At 42.3% G+C, this 17,508-nt stretch overlaps 1 protein-coding gene across 1 annotated transcript; it reads right to left on the reverse strand.

Annotated features, from left to right (window-relative positions):
• Positions 1-1,956: 1,956 nt before the first annotated feature.
• LOC119740315 lies at positions 1,957-13,719 on the reverse strand. Its single transcript, XM_038215585.1, has 6 exons — positions 12,282-13,719; positions 10,717-10,984; positions 9,307-9,605; positions 4,568-4,635; positions 2,587-2,833; positions 1,957-2,524 (listed from the first exon to the last, which is right to left on the reverse strand). The coding sequence occupies exons 1-6, from the start codon at positions 13,016-13,018 to the stop codon at positions 1,957-1,959; spliced, it is 2,187 nt and encodes a 728-aa protein (XP_038071513.1). The 5' UTR covers positions 13,019-13,719.
• Between the last annotated feature and the right edge of the window lie 3,789 nt (positions 13,720-17,508).

Genomic DNA, 17,508 nt, shown 5'->3' on the forward strand with positions numbered 1-17,508 from the left:
GACAAGTCGTGATGATGGGTTTGTCCCTTTAGCTGTGGCTACGAAACGATACTTTTGGCAGGCTGTGCGACGGGTGATATTTTGACATTCTTGAGGCTTCGTCTCTTCGACATTTACTAAAAGTGTGTAACGAATTTGTATATAATTCATGTACGTACAAGGCACATATTTTTTTTCATCGACAGTGTTTGATCTTAGGAAAATAAATTGCGCAAAACACATTATTGTTATCGTAAACATTGATATATTTTTTTCCTCTGATAACTCAGTTGCTGGGACACACTTAAACGAGAATAAAGACTATTTCCCTGTTGTTTTATATCTTCCTTCTTCATTGTATCTCAAATCATGAATGACATTAGCAAGCTTCCATGATATTGTTGTCACATTCACCTCACATTATATAACAACAAAAACACGGTACACAAACCAACATTTCCCAACAACTATATGAATATGTAACTTCTTCGAAGCAACTGCATGTCTGCCTTTGTTCTTGCTGTGGCGCCGTTTGCTTGTCTTCGCGCCATTTACTTTGTACGTTATGCTTAATTATTACTTATGTACACAAAGTGATTACATATTACTCCTGCTGCCAATTTCGATTCACCCGGTTGACATTTTCAAAAAGCTCCGGAGACTCCAAACTGGAGCCGCATTACAACCAAGTCACAACTCGCACAACTTAGACTCAAGAGCCTTGATCAAACCATCACGAATCGCCAGGTCAATTTTAATTTGCTGATCATGTGCAAATCGAGTCCGTTACAGCTTTATCCACGTTACATTCATCTTTCTGCATACTTTATTTTGTAATTTTTGCATTTTCATCCATCTTAATGTTGACATAATTCATCTTTTTATTATTCTTTGTGTATAGGCTCATACTGTATCAAATACCTAACCAATCGTTACGTCATGACTATTATTTACTCTAACTATAAATTTTTAATTTTTTTCTTATGTGAACGGGGAAATTTCATTCAAATTTTAACAGTGCAATGAGAACATATAATTATATTTTTTTCATTAGAGTATGTTTTATTTTGTGTCGACATCTTTATACACTTTGATGACCATTTCACAAGCGACAAATACATACAGGAAGTACTGTGTCATCTAAAGAATAAACCCATCTTAAAAACTCCATTTACTGAATTCAGTTTAGGCCCACAAACAATAAATATTGTTTCAAATAGTTTTCTCCACTTTTTAACAATCCCCGATAAAAACATGTAATGTTAGTATTATTACAGTAGCGTTACTATAATATGTACGACATTATCAAAGAAGTCGGAGTGTTCTATATATTATGATTTTCATAAATGTTTTCATTATGTTAAGTAAAATAAATCACTTTGTGACACAATCTTGTGCTCCAAACAGACTAAGCTAGTCTGGATTCTTTGATTCTGCAAACTGACGCGTACTCCACTCCCAAAAACAACATTTTGAACTATTTCGAAGCAAATTACATCGGTGTAACAACCAACCAAACAAATAAAACAAATAAAAACCCGGGGAAAAAACGGAACCAAAAACGATCATGATTGTACACTTGCATGGTATTGTCATTTGTACACAGATTAATCACTCAGTCTGATTATAATCAGTCTTAATTTCACAAGAGGGTATCGATACTATTATTTAAAACAAACACTGCCGCGCAAATTATCATTAAAAAAGGAAAGTATATAGACACATTAGTAAACGACAAAGAAAAAAAGATGATTGTCAAGCGAGTCGAGTGTTATACGTTCATTTTTCGGCCCTGTGTAAAACATTTAATACCTAAACTTGCGCATCTGGGTGTTGGAATGTATTGTTGTTGGTGATTTACCTCTAAAACTTCTTTATGGGGGTTTTAACTTGCGATTTATTGGCACTAGATCTCAGCCAGGTTGTACACAATCTGGCTGTCAATTAGCTTTTTAGTATAACAAACTGCAGCGTAGCCTACTTGGATGACGAGGCACAGGCGGTAGTATCAGCGCTGGCCACGGTTGAAGTAGACGCCGACATGCAGTCGCCACTCGAAGCGGCTAACCCGGCCATCTTGCTGGTTGGCGACAAGACAACAGGAGGACCACAAATGGCTGGCTGCTCTGCCTCCATTTTACTGCGTAGGTTTCCGGTGGAGGCCCTGAAAAACTTCGGAAGACCTTCCACGATGGAATGCCGTCTAGGGACGAGCTCGTGCTGGTCGTGGGACTTCTCAAAGGTGGCGTTATCCGCGGACCCGTACCGCGGAATGTAGACGACTTTCTTCGAGGAAAAGTACGGCAGGGAATGCCGCTTGACTGCGCGGGTCACGGCGGTAGACGAGACGCGGCGGAGTGGGTGCAGGTTGTCACTCACGGCCTGCCTGAACTCGGAAAACTTGGAGGTAGTAGCGCTTCTGTTGGTAGCGTCAGCTTGGACGTGGAAGCTCGCTCCAGACTTATCTCCGGATGAGACAATCTTCGGTCGTCTTTGGCCGGCTGGAAGGCGTCCTGAAGCTCCCCCATGCTGTGACGATGCCTCCCTGATGACGTCACCCGCGATTTGCCCAACGTATTAAAGGTCATAGCAGGATGTGACCCGTACTGCGAAGGCCCCCGGCTCTGTCTCATAGCATCAGCGTTGCGGTCTGCAGCGTGAGCGTAGGTACCAGACGGGCGCAGGCGGCGCGCAAGAGCACGTGTGTCAAAGCTCCAGGGTGCGGCTGGGAACTTGGGAACTCTGATGGTCCGCCTCGCCAGTAGAGGGCGTCGTTCAACGGGAGGGTAATACTCAGCCACGTTGGGTCCAACTGGTTTCATTCCTTGCGAGAGGACTGCCATTCTCATCGAGACTTTTGGACCAGGGTTTCATCGATAACATATCAAACCTATGCGGATATAAACATTATGAGACGTGGCGTGTGAAAACCCGCGGCCGCGTGTTGTATAATAACGTACTGTACTATATCCATATACTATACATCAGCAGCCGCATTCTTACAGGAGCCATTCACTATACCTACCAGATGCCATTTTTTTATTATACCACATCCTCATACATATTCATGACCGAAAGCCGAATTCTCACTGGTCCATTCACCATCACGTGCCAGATCATATTTTTGCTGTTTACCAAACGCGCGCGCGCGAGTTTTCATGCACAGGCTAAGTACGCATGAGTATAGTGACGGCTGTCACGTCATAGTCTACGGTCTGGGTGTCGCTCGGGTGAATGCGGCTGATAATTGAGCACGTTGCAGTGCACGTTACATGAGGACACTGCATGTCACGTTGCTGTGCTTACATTCTTTGCTCAGGTGTCCGCTGTGCTTACGTCGGCAGGTCCTACCATGTCACACTCCAGAATGGGTTAGTTATGTAACACTTCCTGTGGGTCAAGCTTAGAGAGGACTGGAGTATTTTGCCTGGTCATTCCATGGTCTTGCAACAGCGTGGGTGTGTACAGTGTGTGTGTATGGAATGGCTTTGTACTGAAGGTCTGTGTTCCTGTGTCTGTGCATGGCTTGTCTGTGAAAGTGTGTGTGTTGTCTTCATCGTTGTCTATTGTTTTTCTTTCATCTGATTCACCTGTCTTTACATGTACTGTATTGGGAGTTCGCGCCCTACGAAAATTCTGGATTCGACTGGTACGTATTACGTATACAATACTACATATCAAATACAAACATCCTCACCCGTCACAACCACAAGCTCAGCGACACACACATAAGATGGCTGGAATACTACTGCGCAACTTGCGCTGCGTGCGAAATTTCCCTCGGCGGAGAAGCTAGCACGCCGGAGAAGTGAGACCGTGACAACGGGTTACCCGTGCGACAGTCTACTACGCATGCGCTTTAGGAAGCAATCGTTGAACTGTCGCACGGGTGAAGCACGCACGCGCGAAGCGCGAACATCGCCCATAGCTACACATGAAAAGATGGTTGCACACGTAAATAACAATGAAGCGTTTTCCCGAGCTGAATGATGCCGAACTTGGAGAATATTGTGGACAATATAAAGATGCATGTGCTAAAAAAAGTTGTCCACAAACAATTGTATTTACAACCGTAGTTACTGTATTGCAAACGAACTGAAATTTTTCGGAGTTTGAGCAATATTTTTTTTCTGGTTAGCTGGACAAGTTTCTCCGAAGATTTTGCGGATGCATACTGCGGGAAAAATCGCAACTGAAATGTAATATGTATGAGGTAGTAAAACAAATATAACACGGTTTATTTCGGGCGGACAGTTGATATAGCTCCCCTCGGTATTGGGAGTTGACAAACTAGTTCCCGAGGATTCGCCTCGGGAACTCGTTTGCCAATAACTCGGGGAGCTAATATCGACTGTCCACCCTCAAACCATGTGTATATAAACGAGCGCTAAGCTTCAATATAAAGGTACAACACGATGTTTCTAATTTCTAACACCGCACATTTGAGCAATGTGAAAATGATGACTCTGGCCGTGCTTCTTGTAGTTTGTTTTCTGAAAGATTACAATCCAGAGCTCAACTTTTTTATGAGAGCTAAACGGAAACAAGTCTCAAATTCGAAAAAATTGAATCAAAATTTGATTCTTACCGCCTCGGCATGTCGGTGGAATCGTTGATTCGTTGGGCTCAGAATGCACGTAAGAATTTTGCAAGATCCTGTGATAAAAGAAAATGATGAGTAGTGGGTGGTAACGAACGAAGTAGAATTCATGGTAAGATTCAAGTTGTGGCCAGGAATTGCACGTCTTCTGTTTGCAAGCCGTGCCTGCAAGTTCACGGATAGAAACTGAATGATCGGGAATTAGAGCAAACTTGGGAATTTGCTGCGATGACAAATGTGTTGGGAAATGGCCAAAGAACGGCTATCAGAGAGACAGATGAGGGGATAGTATTATGATGGGGATGGAGGTTAATTTTGGAGGTGGCGATTGTAGAGGTGGTAAAGCAGAGGCGTAGCCCAAAGGGGAGTGCCCCCCCCCTCAGGTGCGCCTACAAAAATCCTAACATTTGCCGCTTGCCAAAGAAGTGTCTTTTTGACGGTTCTGTTTTGAGTAAAGAAACAGAAGTTTAGTGAAGGTGATTATATTTTATTAGATTTTAACCCCCTTTAGGTGCCATTTAAAAATTTCATTGTTTTTAAATTTGGATATCTTTCCCCAATTTTTTTGACCCACCCCAACCCCTTTTTTGATTTTAAAAAATTGATTTGTGTCAATAAAGATCATACATGTACATGTAAGCCTACATGCACTTGCATACAAATACATACATGTACATGTGTGTCCATGCACATGCATGCCCATGTACATTATGTGGCAGTTCAGTGACGGCTAGATGAAGCTGCTTCCCTGTTGCATTAGTGCCCTGAGAAAGGGGTCCAGTACCCAGTGTTGTAGTCGAGACCGGATAGTCCGAGACCGAGACCAAGACCGAGACCTGAAGATTCGAGACCGAGACCGAGACCGAGACCGAGACCAGCCCCTTCAAGGCGGACCGAGACCGAGACCAATATGGTCCGAGACCGAGACCGAGACCGAGACCGCTGATAATAAATAACAATAGTCTAAATAAAAAAACAAGACACGTTATTATAGTTGAAAAATGTAACCTTTCTATTCACAAAGAATACAGACCAAAATTTTGACCAGTGGCAATGTTGACAAATTGATACATGACACCTTACTTGAGCAAAAAGTAGTTACACTTAAGAAATATGGGCTTTGACATGTTGTCTGCACCCAATCGCGACAAAAGTAAAAAGTTAAAGGTAGATGTTTCATCTGTTATAGGAACTCGGATCCTAAACTCCACAGTCACCCCCTTGGTTTCAGCTATGACTTCTAACGGATATTTAAAGATGCAATTTTAATTTTACATTGCCTTATTTTTCCTAAAATAAATTTAGGACTTAACTTCTAACAGGACTTGTGTACTTGATTTTTAAAAATGGGAGCTAGAAAATGTTGAATTAATTTTTAAATTTTTGTCATAGAATGTGGACTTGTACATGTAGACCCACAAGTTGCGAGGTGGTAGCCAGAATGTGCCAGATATTGATTTTTAATTTTTTTCTGAACGGGATTTTTAATTTTTGAGGAATAATGGGGTACTTTAAAATGAGCAGCCAGAAAATGGGGTCTCATCATACACTCTCATGGCAACAGTGAGTGGTAACTGGTAAGAGTGTGTGAGTTCAAAGCTGGAAAATCAGGTAGAAAAATTTACTTTTTCTTCAAAATACTGTCCCAAATTAAAGAAAACATTGTGTGGGGTCGAAAATATAACTAATTTGAAGCACCTCATTTATTATCAGAATACAAAATGCAAGTGATTACGCCCACAGGGGTGGGCTAAACTACACAGTACCCGAAAATGGTTGACCCTTATTGCATAAATTGTTACAAGTTTATACTTTGCTTTATGTGGCCGACTCAACAGATAAATGCCGAACTTGTTCCAAATCGTTCAGTGACTGGTACTGCTGCAGTTTTACATGTACTTTGGGGACTTTCCAACGTGCAGTCGAGTCCAAACCGACCGCGATATATAACAAGCTTGATCTACGGGCTAGCAAATGTTTTAAATAACAACGGTACTGAACGAAGTGAACACAAAGTAATCGATCGAGCTGTAAAAGCTACATATTGCCGGTCTCGACCCGAGACCAGCCAAAATATCGAGACCAAAGGGGACCGAGACCGAGACCAAGACCGAGACCACAGCTTCCGAGACCGAGACCGAGACCGAGACCAGCAAAAAGTGGTCTCGAGACCGGTCTCGAGACCGAGACCGGTCTCGATACCTACAACACTGCCAGTACCCGATGTTCCCCAATACATGTACCGATGTTCCCCAACACCGATGTTCCCCGAAATCCTTAGGATTAGGGTTAGGGTTAGCGTTAGGATTAGGGTTAGGGTTAGGGAACATCGGTATTGGGGAACATAGGTATGCACCCCCTGAGAAATTGTGCTTCATCAGCTGATAGTTGATTAGGTATATGTGTCGCAGTTTGGTACTAAAACATTGGGTGTGCATCATGATCAGCTTATGCTCTGTCCAAGCTGGGAGGATCTGCCGGTTTTTCGCATACATCCATGATGGCGGCCACTTTTAAGTTTTATCGTCGTGGGAATGCCGCATTCATACTTGTTCATTATGTGCTATATGCATGCAGCACTAGCGGGCGCTACTTAATGTACAGAGGTCATTTTCTGTAAATGGGGTTCGCTCGTACCCCCCGCCCTGCAAACAGGACGCTGGGATACTCTGATGTATTCACGCTCTGATTGGTTGGATTTTGCGTGACCTGTGACCTGCGCGTCATCACGGTCATGACTCTGCAAAGTTTGAAACGGCCGTTAAGACTGATTCGTTACACGTTTATTCCAGTTAAGAGATGTTTTTTTTCGTTGGAAAGCGTAATAATGTAGGAAAATCTGTAAAACTTATCTGTGTTCACGTGTGTTGTAAATTTACAATTCCCGTCACTTGCCCAGGCTCCGTTTCGAATCACGAACGGTCGGATTGTATTATGCGACGCTCAAAATTTTGTCCACTTGGTCCGCAATGAAACAGAAATCACATCCGGTATGGAACGTATGCATTTCTATGGAAGTTTTCGGATGAGCATTTGCGCATATTGTCTAACTGCGGTCTTTAACAGCTGCAGCCAGATGCTTTATACATAGGTCATAGGCCACTTCCTTCACAAGATTCTGTGAAGCTCGTCAGAGTATCCCAGCGTCCTGTTTGAAGGGCGGGGGGTACGAGCGAATAAATGGGGACGAAGTTGGAAAAGAAACGCGAATCGGAATGCTCGCGCATAGTACAGGACAAGTCAAGAGATCTAGTTTTGTTTTTGCTTTTTTCTTAATGAAATGTGAAGTTTGATTTTCAATCATTTACCTTGACCCACCCACTCACAATTTGGAAGAAAAATAATAATCCAAATTTAAAAACATTGAACATTTTGAATGGTCCCTTACGGCTTTAAAGGGAATATACATCATTTGCTTTTGCTGTAATTTTCAGAAATGGATGGAATTGGGGGGTTAGAAATATATAGCAAATATAGTTACACTGACTTTTTTTTAAGGTTTTGGGTTCGAAAATGCTATAAAAACCAAGAAAAACGATCATTTTCCTGTAGTCTGGTTCCCTGACACCATATAAGAAGAAACAGAACAGTTTACATAATTTGGGGAATTGTAAGGTCAGGGAACCAGTCTAGCTGGCTCGTACCCGTTCATAGGTTTGTAATCGATTGCAAACAAGTGCGATGGTCAATTGGGGCCAGTATTTGAAAAAAAGCCAGTTGTTTCCAACGCTGATCGGCCGATCAGCGTTGGAAATTGATACAAAAATACCACTTTTCTTGAAAATGACAGTATACCAGGTGCCAAGATTTTACAGGATGCTTTACACTGTCATTCACTAACAGTCCAGCAAGGTATTTCAAAATGATTTGGTAGTTTTATTTTTTGATGTTTGCAAATGTTGTATTTTCCCTTTAAAATGTGAATAAATTAGACAATGTGAATAAATTGGAAAGAAATAATAGCGCCCTCTATCATCAAAAGAGGTCCAGCCCCCTCCCCAACGTTTAATCTTGCCCCCCCCCCCCCCCCCCCGGACAAAATCCTGGCTACGCCACTGCGAAGGCGATGAAAATATGGCTATGTCAATCCTTTTTGGCGATAGCGGTGTCACTGTTCGGTGACACTGTCGGTGACGGTGTGAAAAGGGGAGTGGGTAATTAATGTGACTGGTGATGAGAGTGACGGGTTGCCTTTCGATGACAACCTGAGGGCTTGTTCATACTTCATGCGAAAGCGAACTTCAAGCGAATTTCATGACGTAAGAAATGGAACTTTTATTGTGAAATTCGCTTCTCTTTGAAATTCATGTGAACTAGAACCGGCCTTAAGTCTCTACAAACACACGCACAAACAAAATCTGGTTAGCTCATGGGAAATTGCGCACTGCACAAACATAAAACTGCGCGTTTTGACTTTGAATGTGGGGCTCTTATCAATCTATAGTTCTATACAATTCACATCCTTTTTAAGTAGCCGACATAAACCACATATAACAACTTTAATCCATAAAAATGTACATATTTACAATTTAAACTTCCTTTCAATAAGAAATAGGCATATTACATACGTTTATTAAAGGGAAGACATGCCATTCAATTTGCGCTCCGTGTGTTGACTTTCCTTAGGGTAGTGGAATGGGGCAGACGGTGAATTCAACTCAAAAAGCCATGGAGCTAGCCATTTTTTAAATACTTGTTTATCTATATATCAGTGTACATGTACTCACGAAGCGATGTCAGCATCTCGGAAGGCCTTAGCGAAGGGGTTGTTCTGGATCTTCAGCTGAGTGATCTGCTCGCTGTGGTAGGCCGTGACGGCAATGAAGGCAGTCTCCTCAAATTCGAAGCATGATGGGCGGCTGCCGCCAACAGCAGCCGGCAGCTGACGGTAGTGGGGAACACCGCCCTCTGTCGGCAGGTTGGGGTCGGAGCAAGGCGCCGCAATACCCCTCACGTTGGCCGATGAACATCTGAGCTGGGTTATAATGATGCGCGGAGTGTATCTGTGCATCGAATGGAGGACAGTCTGTAGAATTGGAGAAGGAAACAGTAATTATTTCGTCTTCCTTATATCCCCAGAGTTTTTGGTGTAACATTAAAAGTCATCATGCCACCTGTTACGTCAACTAGACATCCAAGCGTCTCTCATGTTTGTTTTTTCCCCATGTTTGTTTTTTCCTCAGTGATTTTTCCCCCATATTTTATACAGTGGTGCCAACATCTTAAATAAAACCCACCCATTTTGCAACTGATAGACCATAGATTTGTTTGTTTGCTAAATTTGTTACTTTTTTGTGTTTTATTATGTTTTGTTTGTCGGCGTCACGTGACCACAACATACGTTTTTGTAAATACATGGTCAAAAGTTAAACAATCAATGTTTGACTTTGGTTCAGATAGTGGCACAGTGACAACTCACTAGCGTACCGTAACTTATAGTATACGTCTACCAGAGCATTAGTCACTAAAATCGATTAGACTGAAGGGCCAGTGTTGAATATCTGTTAAGCAAAACTTAAAGTATTTTAAGAGTATACTACCAACGCATACGTTTAATTAAAAAGGGCTCTAAGGGCAATTATGTAACTTGTTGCTTCTTTTCAGGAAAAAAGATTGCTTCAAAATTTATAGCAAGTATAACAAAGGCTTTCAAATACGAGTTGTCTATTTGTTCCGCGAATCTTATATTTAAACAAAAATTGACGTCAAAGTATATATTAAATATTAAAATACTAGACTTTGTTGGAAAGTGAGTGCTTACCTCACTTAAAAAAACCTCTTGTATTAAAAACACGAACGACGTTTCATTCATTCAAGAATTATGTATTTACAATACAAGAAGAAAAAGCTATGACGCATTTGGTATCGTTTCGTCTATTCTTTCCTTTACCACCTAAGCTTTAAACAAAAAAATACTTTTAGAGACAGCCTTACGCATTTGTCGTGGAATTAGTTCAATAATAATACTTCACGCCAACACGAATTCGAATCAAATTTGACTCATGAATCATTCGCGGTGAAATGTTAACTGATGTGACTTTGCATGGTGCGAAATCTTGAACTGGCGGCCAAATTCGCGTTCGTTTTCGTACCAGGCATAAACCGGCCTGTGCCTTTATAGGTCAATGGTCACTTACGTTTGTCCCTCCAGTTTCCTTGTTGTTGGTTATCTTGAGTTTAGCGAAGGATACTCTGTCCTGCATCCAGAAAGCCCCTAAGCTAGGCGAGTCAGGGTGTTCAAAGAGCTTGTTAGGGGGCTCGGCGTCTGCCTTGCCTACTGGCACCCACTTGCCATTGATGAACTTGTAGCGACGACGATCGCTGGCGTCCAGTTCCATCTGTACGCGATACAGGGTCGTGGGGTCCATACCCAGCATTGTAATCACGACACAAGGGAACATGCGTCTGTAAGCGATGACAAATAAAGGGATGAGTCAAGTTCAGTTAGTGGTAGTTACACAGTTATCTACTATTGCTTACCACACAGCCGTGTTTTGCCGAATGGGGGGGGGGGGTTCAAACTTTGGGCAGCCATTATGGCAAAAGAAAGACATAACTGTTAACATTGTTATAAGCACCGACCATGATTGTAACACTGAATAATGATCGAATTCGCCATAAAAACTTTATGAAGGTCGAGATACCTTCCATCGTCAATACTGAGGTATAAATGCACTGATTGAGGCAAAACATATTGAAACAACGGTTGAATTATTATTAACTTTTACCATAAGAAAAGAAACGTCTAGACTGCCTTCCGTGGTCATGGTGCTCGGCTGGTTGATCATTACATGCATGGGTTGCAATGAGACTGAGTTATAAGCAAATCATTTTAAAGATCCAATGGTTTCTTAAGCCTGTTTCCCAAACTACCTGATCGTGGGTCGGGAACAGTTGCCACATTCAAAAGTAGAACATGACGGAGCAAAGCCAGGCTCTCGTCCAAGCGCATAGGCATGACGCCCAAATAGGCTTTCAATGCAGAATGACATTTTTCGGAAGGCTTTTAGTGTTATATATTTAAGGATACGAGTAATTCAAACTTCAGTATGAATTAATTATGAGTAATGACTATCATGACGTATCAAGCCATATTGGTCACACACCCCTGAAAATTGTACCAACCAGAGGTGTATATAGGCATGCACAAAATGGAATGAATGAGATGATTTGCCTTGGAAAAACAATGCACGTTGAAATATCTTGTGGTTATATCACAATAGAATGTTACAGGACGTTGGAGAATGGCAAACCTAAAAGTGCCTATTTTTAAGGTGTTTTAAATTGTGTAAAATTGTTTATGGTATAAGCTTTTCAAAATGTTTCGACGAAGTTTCGTTTTCTTTTCAGGCAAAACTGAACAGTAACAAACTTATAAATATGAAATCATTTCACACTGAAAACAACAGCTGGGCTTGTGACTTGACTCGGGACTGAATGACTTGCGACTGACTTGTTAGGACTTTCTGAGAACTTGAACATATCTCTGATAGGTAATCTCCGCCTTTGTAATGCATCCCTACAGGACAAAATGTTGTAGCTTGCCAAAGTGACAAGCCATATCATTAGGACGAAACCTTATGAAACTTGCCAGAATATTACGACTTTGTTTGTTTGTTCTTTGCACCTGGAAACTAAAATTCATACAAAACTGTCACGGATAAAAAAAAATTATACTGTTTAAAAGGTAGCCCGCATTTACCTCCCGATACGATTAACGATCATTTCGGTACCGCATTTGTTGAACATTTTCCAGAGTTTGGAGTTCTCCAAGGTAACCTGGATACCATCCACGCATTTGGAGATAGGCTGGTCAGCGGTCTCCATGTCAACAGACTCCATGCCGTCTTTTCCCGGTGTGGGATCCACGTCTTTGATGGAGGGATGTTGGACGGGACACGGGGGATCTGTCAGCATGTAGTCCGCACCGAGGAGAAATCGTCGTTCCAAGGGACGTCCGTGGCTCTCATCGGGGTACCAGCCGATCCCTGCCTTCTGCTTGCTGCCCGAGCCGGAGATCCCTTCGTCGGGGTACAAGTCGCCCGTACATCTAACCTTCGGACGGACCGACCGCTGGCCGACGATATTGAGATTGGTCAAGGGGAAACCCTGGCGGGCAACCGGCGGCGACGACGGGGGATGAGCTCCCGCCAACCCACCCTCCACGTCGTCGTGCATCGAGATTCCCCGCAAGAGCGAGGCAGTTCGGTGAACGAGAGACTTATCCGTGGAATCCGATAGCGTGGATTCACTGGGGCCGGCGGGGCCGCCGTTATAAGACTCCGTATCTACTGACCCCGTACCTAGTGGCTTCAGCCCGGACGAGTGGCTGTAGATTTCAGCCGTTTGGCGGCGGTCTCGATCGTCTTTGTCAATCTCGGAGGAAGTCGCTATCAAAGACTGAATAGAAAACGCCTTTGCGTTTTGTGACAGCTCCATAATTGCACCTATCCCACAGACGAAAATAGTTCCAGTGTCCGAATGTTGTCTTAGTTTTTATGCCGAAGATCAAAATGATCTCTTGATGTGTCCCGTCTCGTTTCTGTACAATAATTACACTAAATAGTCCAATACTTTCCTGCTTTGTGTCGGCCAGTGTAATCCAGTGATATATTTAGCCTCATACCTCATTATGATGTCTTATATCTTTCTGTAGAGGTTCCTGCCTTCATTATCACGGGCCGTGAGATAGGAAGCCACCATTATGTAGGCGAAACCCTACACCTAAAACTTTGGTTTCGCAATCATCCGGGTCGGTAAACTCACACAAGATGTTGTCACGCTAGGGCGTAGCTAAGGGTAAACTGACGTCATCGTTTTGACGAAGTGACGAGCATGCGCCCACCACCGGCAGATTTAAAAATTGTCCAAAGGGGAGGGGGAGGGCGGTCATCCTTTGGGTCGTCCGATGTGAGATCATGTTCAGCGTATTACAGCACCGACGTCGGTTTATTGTACTGATGACAGGGCGTCATGGCCTGTGTCAGTGTTTGCTCGAAGTGGTGTGGGGACGTTTTTCGGTGCTAGTGTGGGGGGATTTTTTGGCAGCCCAAGGAGGGGGGAGGCGGTCATCCTTTGGGCGTGAGACCCGAGATCATGTTGAGCCATTATAGCATCGACGTCGGTTTATTGTACTGATGATAGGGCGTCATCGCCTGTGTCATTTTTCGTTCGGAGGGGGGGGGGGGGGAGGCGTTTTTCGACGTTCGGGTGGGGGGAGTTTCTCGGCAGCCCAAGGAGGGGGCGGTGGTCATTCTTTTGGGCGTACGTGAGACCCGAGATCATGTTGAGCGCATTGTAGCACCGACGTCAGTTTATTGTTATCAGTCATGTTTACGCTCGGATGGTTGGGGCGTTTATTGACGCTTGAGTGGGGGTGGGGGCGTTTTTCGGCGGCCTATAAGGAGCAAATCACGATTTCGTATAAATTTCTCGGGGCAAAACATGAAAAGATACCTAATACAATACCCCTAAGCTGTGCACTCATGAAACATAGTCTTTTCGTCCGTCAAAACAGAAAATTTAGACCAACACAGGTGCGTGAAGGTTTTTATATTACACAGATTCGTCACCTCATCAAAACGCACTACACATGAAACATTTAAGCGACGAATCGAGATTCGCCACTTCGAGATTCGTCACTTCGTCAAAACGAAAACCTGAGTTGACAAACATTCGGCACTTCGTGCATTATCGTAATAACAAATGATGCAATTGTGTGTCTTGCCGGATTATGTGGGAACATAATCGCCGGATTATGTGGGAACATAATCAGATCTAAGAATTTTCCAAAGATCCCAAATTGCTTTAAAAAAAGCTGGGTTAGGCTGATTCGTCACTTCGTCAACGGTAACGGGGTTCGAGGCCTGTTCTCCCTCCTTACCTACTCGATCAGAATTGGAGAAGAAAAATAAGCTTTGTCGAATATTAAACTCAAGTCCATCTTGAGTCAATGTCCCCAGTCATAAGTAAATCACATGTCCGGCAATTTACAAAGGGATGAACAATTACGAAGGAACGCCTTTGTCTCGGCTTAGGCTTATTGGAATAACTTGAGGAGTTGACTTCAGACTTGATAACTTAAGTCTTGTGGTGGACTTGTAATGACTTTTGATAGACGCGACATCACTGCAAACTGTAACCGAACCCATGCACCCTCCAGAAACTGAGGTTCTCTGAACCCTCCTTTCGCATTTCCGCCACACTTTCAAGCATGACCTGAGCATTATAAGATGCCGAGACATTCTGGGCCGGCGATTTCGATTTTTGTCTTGAGCTTAATCTACCATTTCGATCCTGCACGACTCCCTAAATTTCCATGTCGATATCGAGTTTGTTTTTCTGTTCGTTTTAGATTGCATGGGGATGTTTCCAAACTTCTACTTTTTACTGGAGATTTCTTAACGAGCCACGTTTCCACAGGGAATACATACATTTTTGGGGGGAAATAATGAGAAACAGTAGTCAAACCCAAGAATCCCAACATGCGCACTGACGTTAATGATGGCTATAAATTTAACTAGAGATTCGCGTTTGTTGTTACAAACGCAGAGTGGTCGGGTAGACAACTATTTTATGAAACACTGTCCAGTTAAGTTATAAATATTTTTATAACAACACAGGATCACGAAATTTATTAAATCCTTTCCAGGACAATTAATTAATTTGTTTAAAAAAATGCATCTTTAACGGTGTGATAAATTTCAGTAAACATTCTGTGTACACATACAAGTTATTTCTGGCTTGATAACGTCATTAGTAAAAAAAACGGGAAGTGAATACTGATTTAGTTCGGAGTGGATGTTCATTGTGAAGTTAAATAACTATGAAAATTTGGAAAATTTTGGTACGTATTTATAACACCGAACTTCCGGTTTGATGACGTCACAGTGTTTGGAAGCAAAAGGTGAACAATGTAATGGTATCGTTATTTGGGCTAAGATATACGACATGGATCAAATGATAAATGTAAAATATGATCGTTGGCAAATTCTCATAGAAGTAACTTCCGGTCTGATGACGTCATGAATTTGAAACCTTGCCAAGTTATCTGTGGTTAATCAAATAATATCAAGGGGCGATTTGGTAAAATTTGAACCTATGGTTTTAAAATTAAACAAAAGACACTATTTTATGTGCCGCGAGGGGGCGTTCTTTCAGATGATGACGTCATCACATTGTTTTTTATGTGTCTGGCATTCCTCACTAAACACTTTCATAACATATATGTCTGTAGTAAAATGCTTCCGCTTTTGAGTTATATTCAGTTTTTATTGCACTTTCGGTAACACCGGAAGTATGGTCAAGCGGTTTTGTGTCCGACACGAAATGTTTCTCACGGCATAGTTGACAACCTCACGAAAAAAACGAATTCGATTATCTATTTAGTTCAAAAGATATAGCGCAAACTATTTTGTCAAAATTTGCCCTTAAAGATATAGTCCATCATTTGTAATTTGTGCATTTTGTTCGTTTGAAGCAACAAAAGTGTTCAAAATCTAATGAAGGATACTGAACAACTAACCTGATGAGTTTCAGCTCAGCTTCAGCTGTATATTCCGAGAAAAAATGGCATTCTAGGATCTCAATTTCAAATCAAAAGTTAATCTCGGGACAACAGACAGCAATAAACTGAGTACACAATCACTTGGCTTGAGAAAGTCCACAGGAGTGGATGAAAGCTTGCCACTAATTTTCAGGTTGGTAGAAGCTTAAACTACATCATGTACATGTTACAAACATCATTGATTATTCAATTGAAGAGTTATAGGTGAAAGAAATTGGTCACGTTTTCAGATAAAATCACTTGTAATTTGACACCTGATGACGTAATCATGACGTCAGAGTAATATGCACCACTTCGGATGAGGGTCGATATATAGTGAAAGTTACAAGTTCATACCACATACCGTTTAGGAAAAAACCCGCGGAGAAGTATTGTCCAGAAAAAAGAAAGAAAGAAAGAAAGATTAATCGTAACAACTCCAAAGAGTGGTCGGGTTGTGCCCGACCACTCAAATACCACTGGCAATATTTGCGATCATGACTCCGTGTGTCCAAACATATACCGTGTAGTTAAAAAAAAAGGAGTACCAACTGGTACATAAATAACCCATATCCTTTCGCCAAGGCCATCGTGGCGTTAAACTTTTCAACCGGCATATATATTACACGGAGCAGCAAAAACGCGAAGCGACTGGAGCGGAGAACACATGCGCGAGTGGAGAAGCGGGGAGGCCTTTTCAAACTCGTCAGGAATTTCTTATGTTTTTCTTTATTTTCTCGATTTTTGCTACCCTAAAAGAGTAGCTAAATTCCAACCAATCATTAGCCTTTTAGGGCGCGCTGAACTACTATCCGGACGCCCTATGCGTGCGCGCCCCGGATGCTGGATCAAAATTTTTAACCAAAAAGCGAGTCTAGTTCTCCACGAGAATGTGACGGCGTAATTGTTCTTTCATTGTCTTATCCACGCCTGACAGTGAGGCGGAATACATAAGTCCGATGCCTCATTTCCGACGCCTCATAATTCCGAAATGACGGACTTATGAGGCGTCGGAGCTATACACTGTTATTTCGGTTGTGTACTATATGAACCTAGCAAAAAATGAACAACTTGTGTAATATTTTACGCAAGTTGTGTAAACAACTGTTTACGCAACTGGTTGCTAGGTTCATATAGTACACAACCGTTTGATTTTTACACAACTGAAATAACAGTGTAAGGCGTCGGACTTACGATACGACCCCCCGTGAACACTGTTCGTGGGTCACTCGAGAACGGGGTTTCGAATATGCCCCAAGTTACAGTAATTATACAAGAACAATACATGTTTGCATCATGAACAACGCTCTCATGTCCAGAGTTACCTCCCTACACCACCCTTTCGTCGAAGATTTCAATAACCAAATGGGAAATTAAAAGAAAT

This window comes from Patiria miniata, unplaced genomic scaffold (assembly GCF_015706575.1).
Source record: "Patiria miniata isolate m_02_andy unplaced genomic scaffold, ASM1570657v1 HiC_scaffold_10, whole genome shotgun sequence".
NCBI lineage: Eukaryota > Metazoa > Echinodermata > Asteroidea > Valvatida > Asterinidae > Patiria > Patiria miniata.

What these genes read in the sequence shown, in the direction of transcription:
- LOC119740315 (XM_038215585.1), bottom strand. Translation starts at nt 13,018, where the DNA reads ATGGAGCTGTCACAAAACGCAAAGGCGTTTTCTATTCAGTCTTTGATA. An exon ending in ATCGTTAATCGTATCGGGAG is followed by an intron (nt 10,985 to 12,281) that starts GTAAATGCGGGC and finishes CATCGCTTACAG; the next exon opens with ACGCATGTTCCCTTGTGTCG. An exon ending in CAGAGCCGGGGGCCTTCGCA is followed by an intron (nt 2,525 to 2,586) that starts GTACGGGTCACA and finishes TGACGTCATCAG; the next exon opens with GGAGGCATCGTCACAGCATG.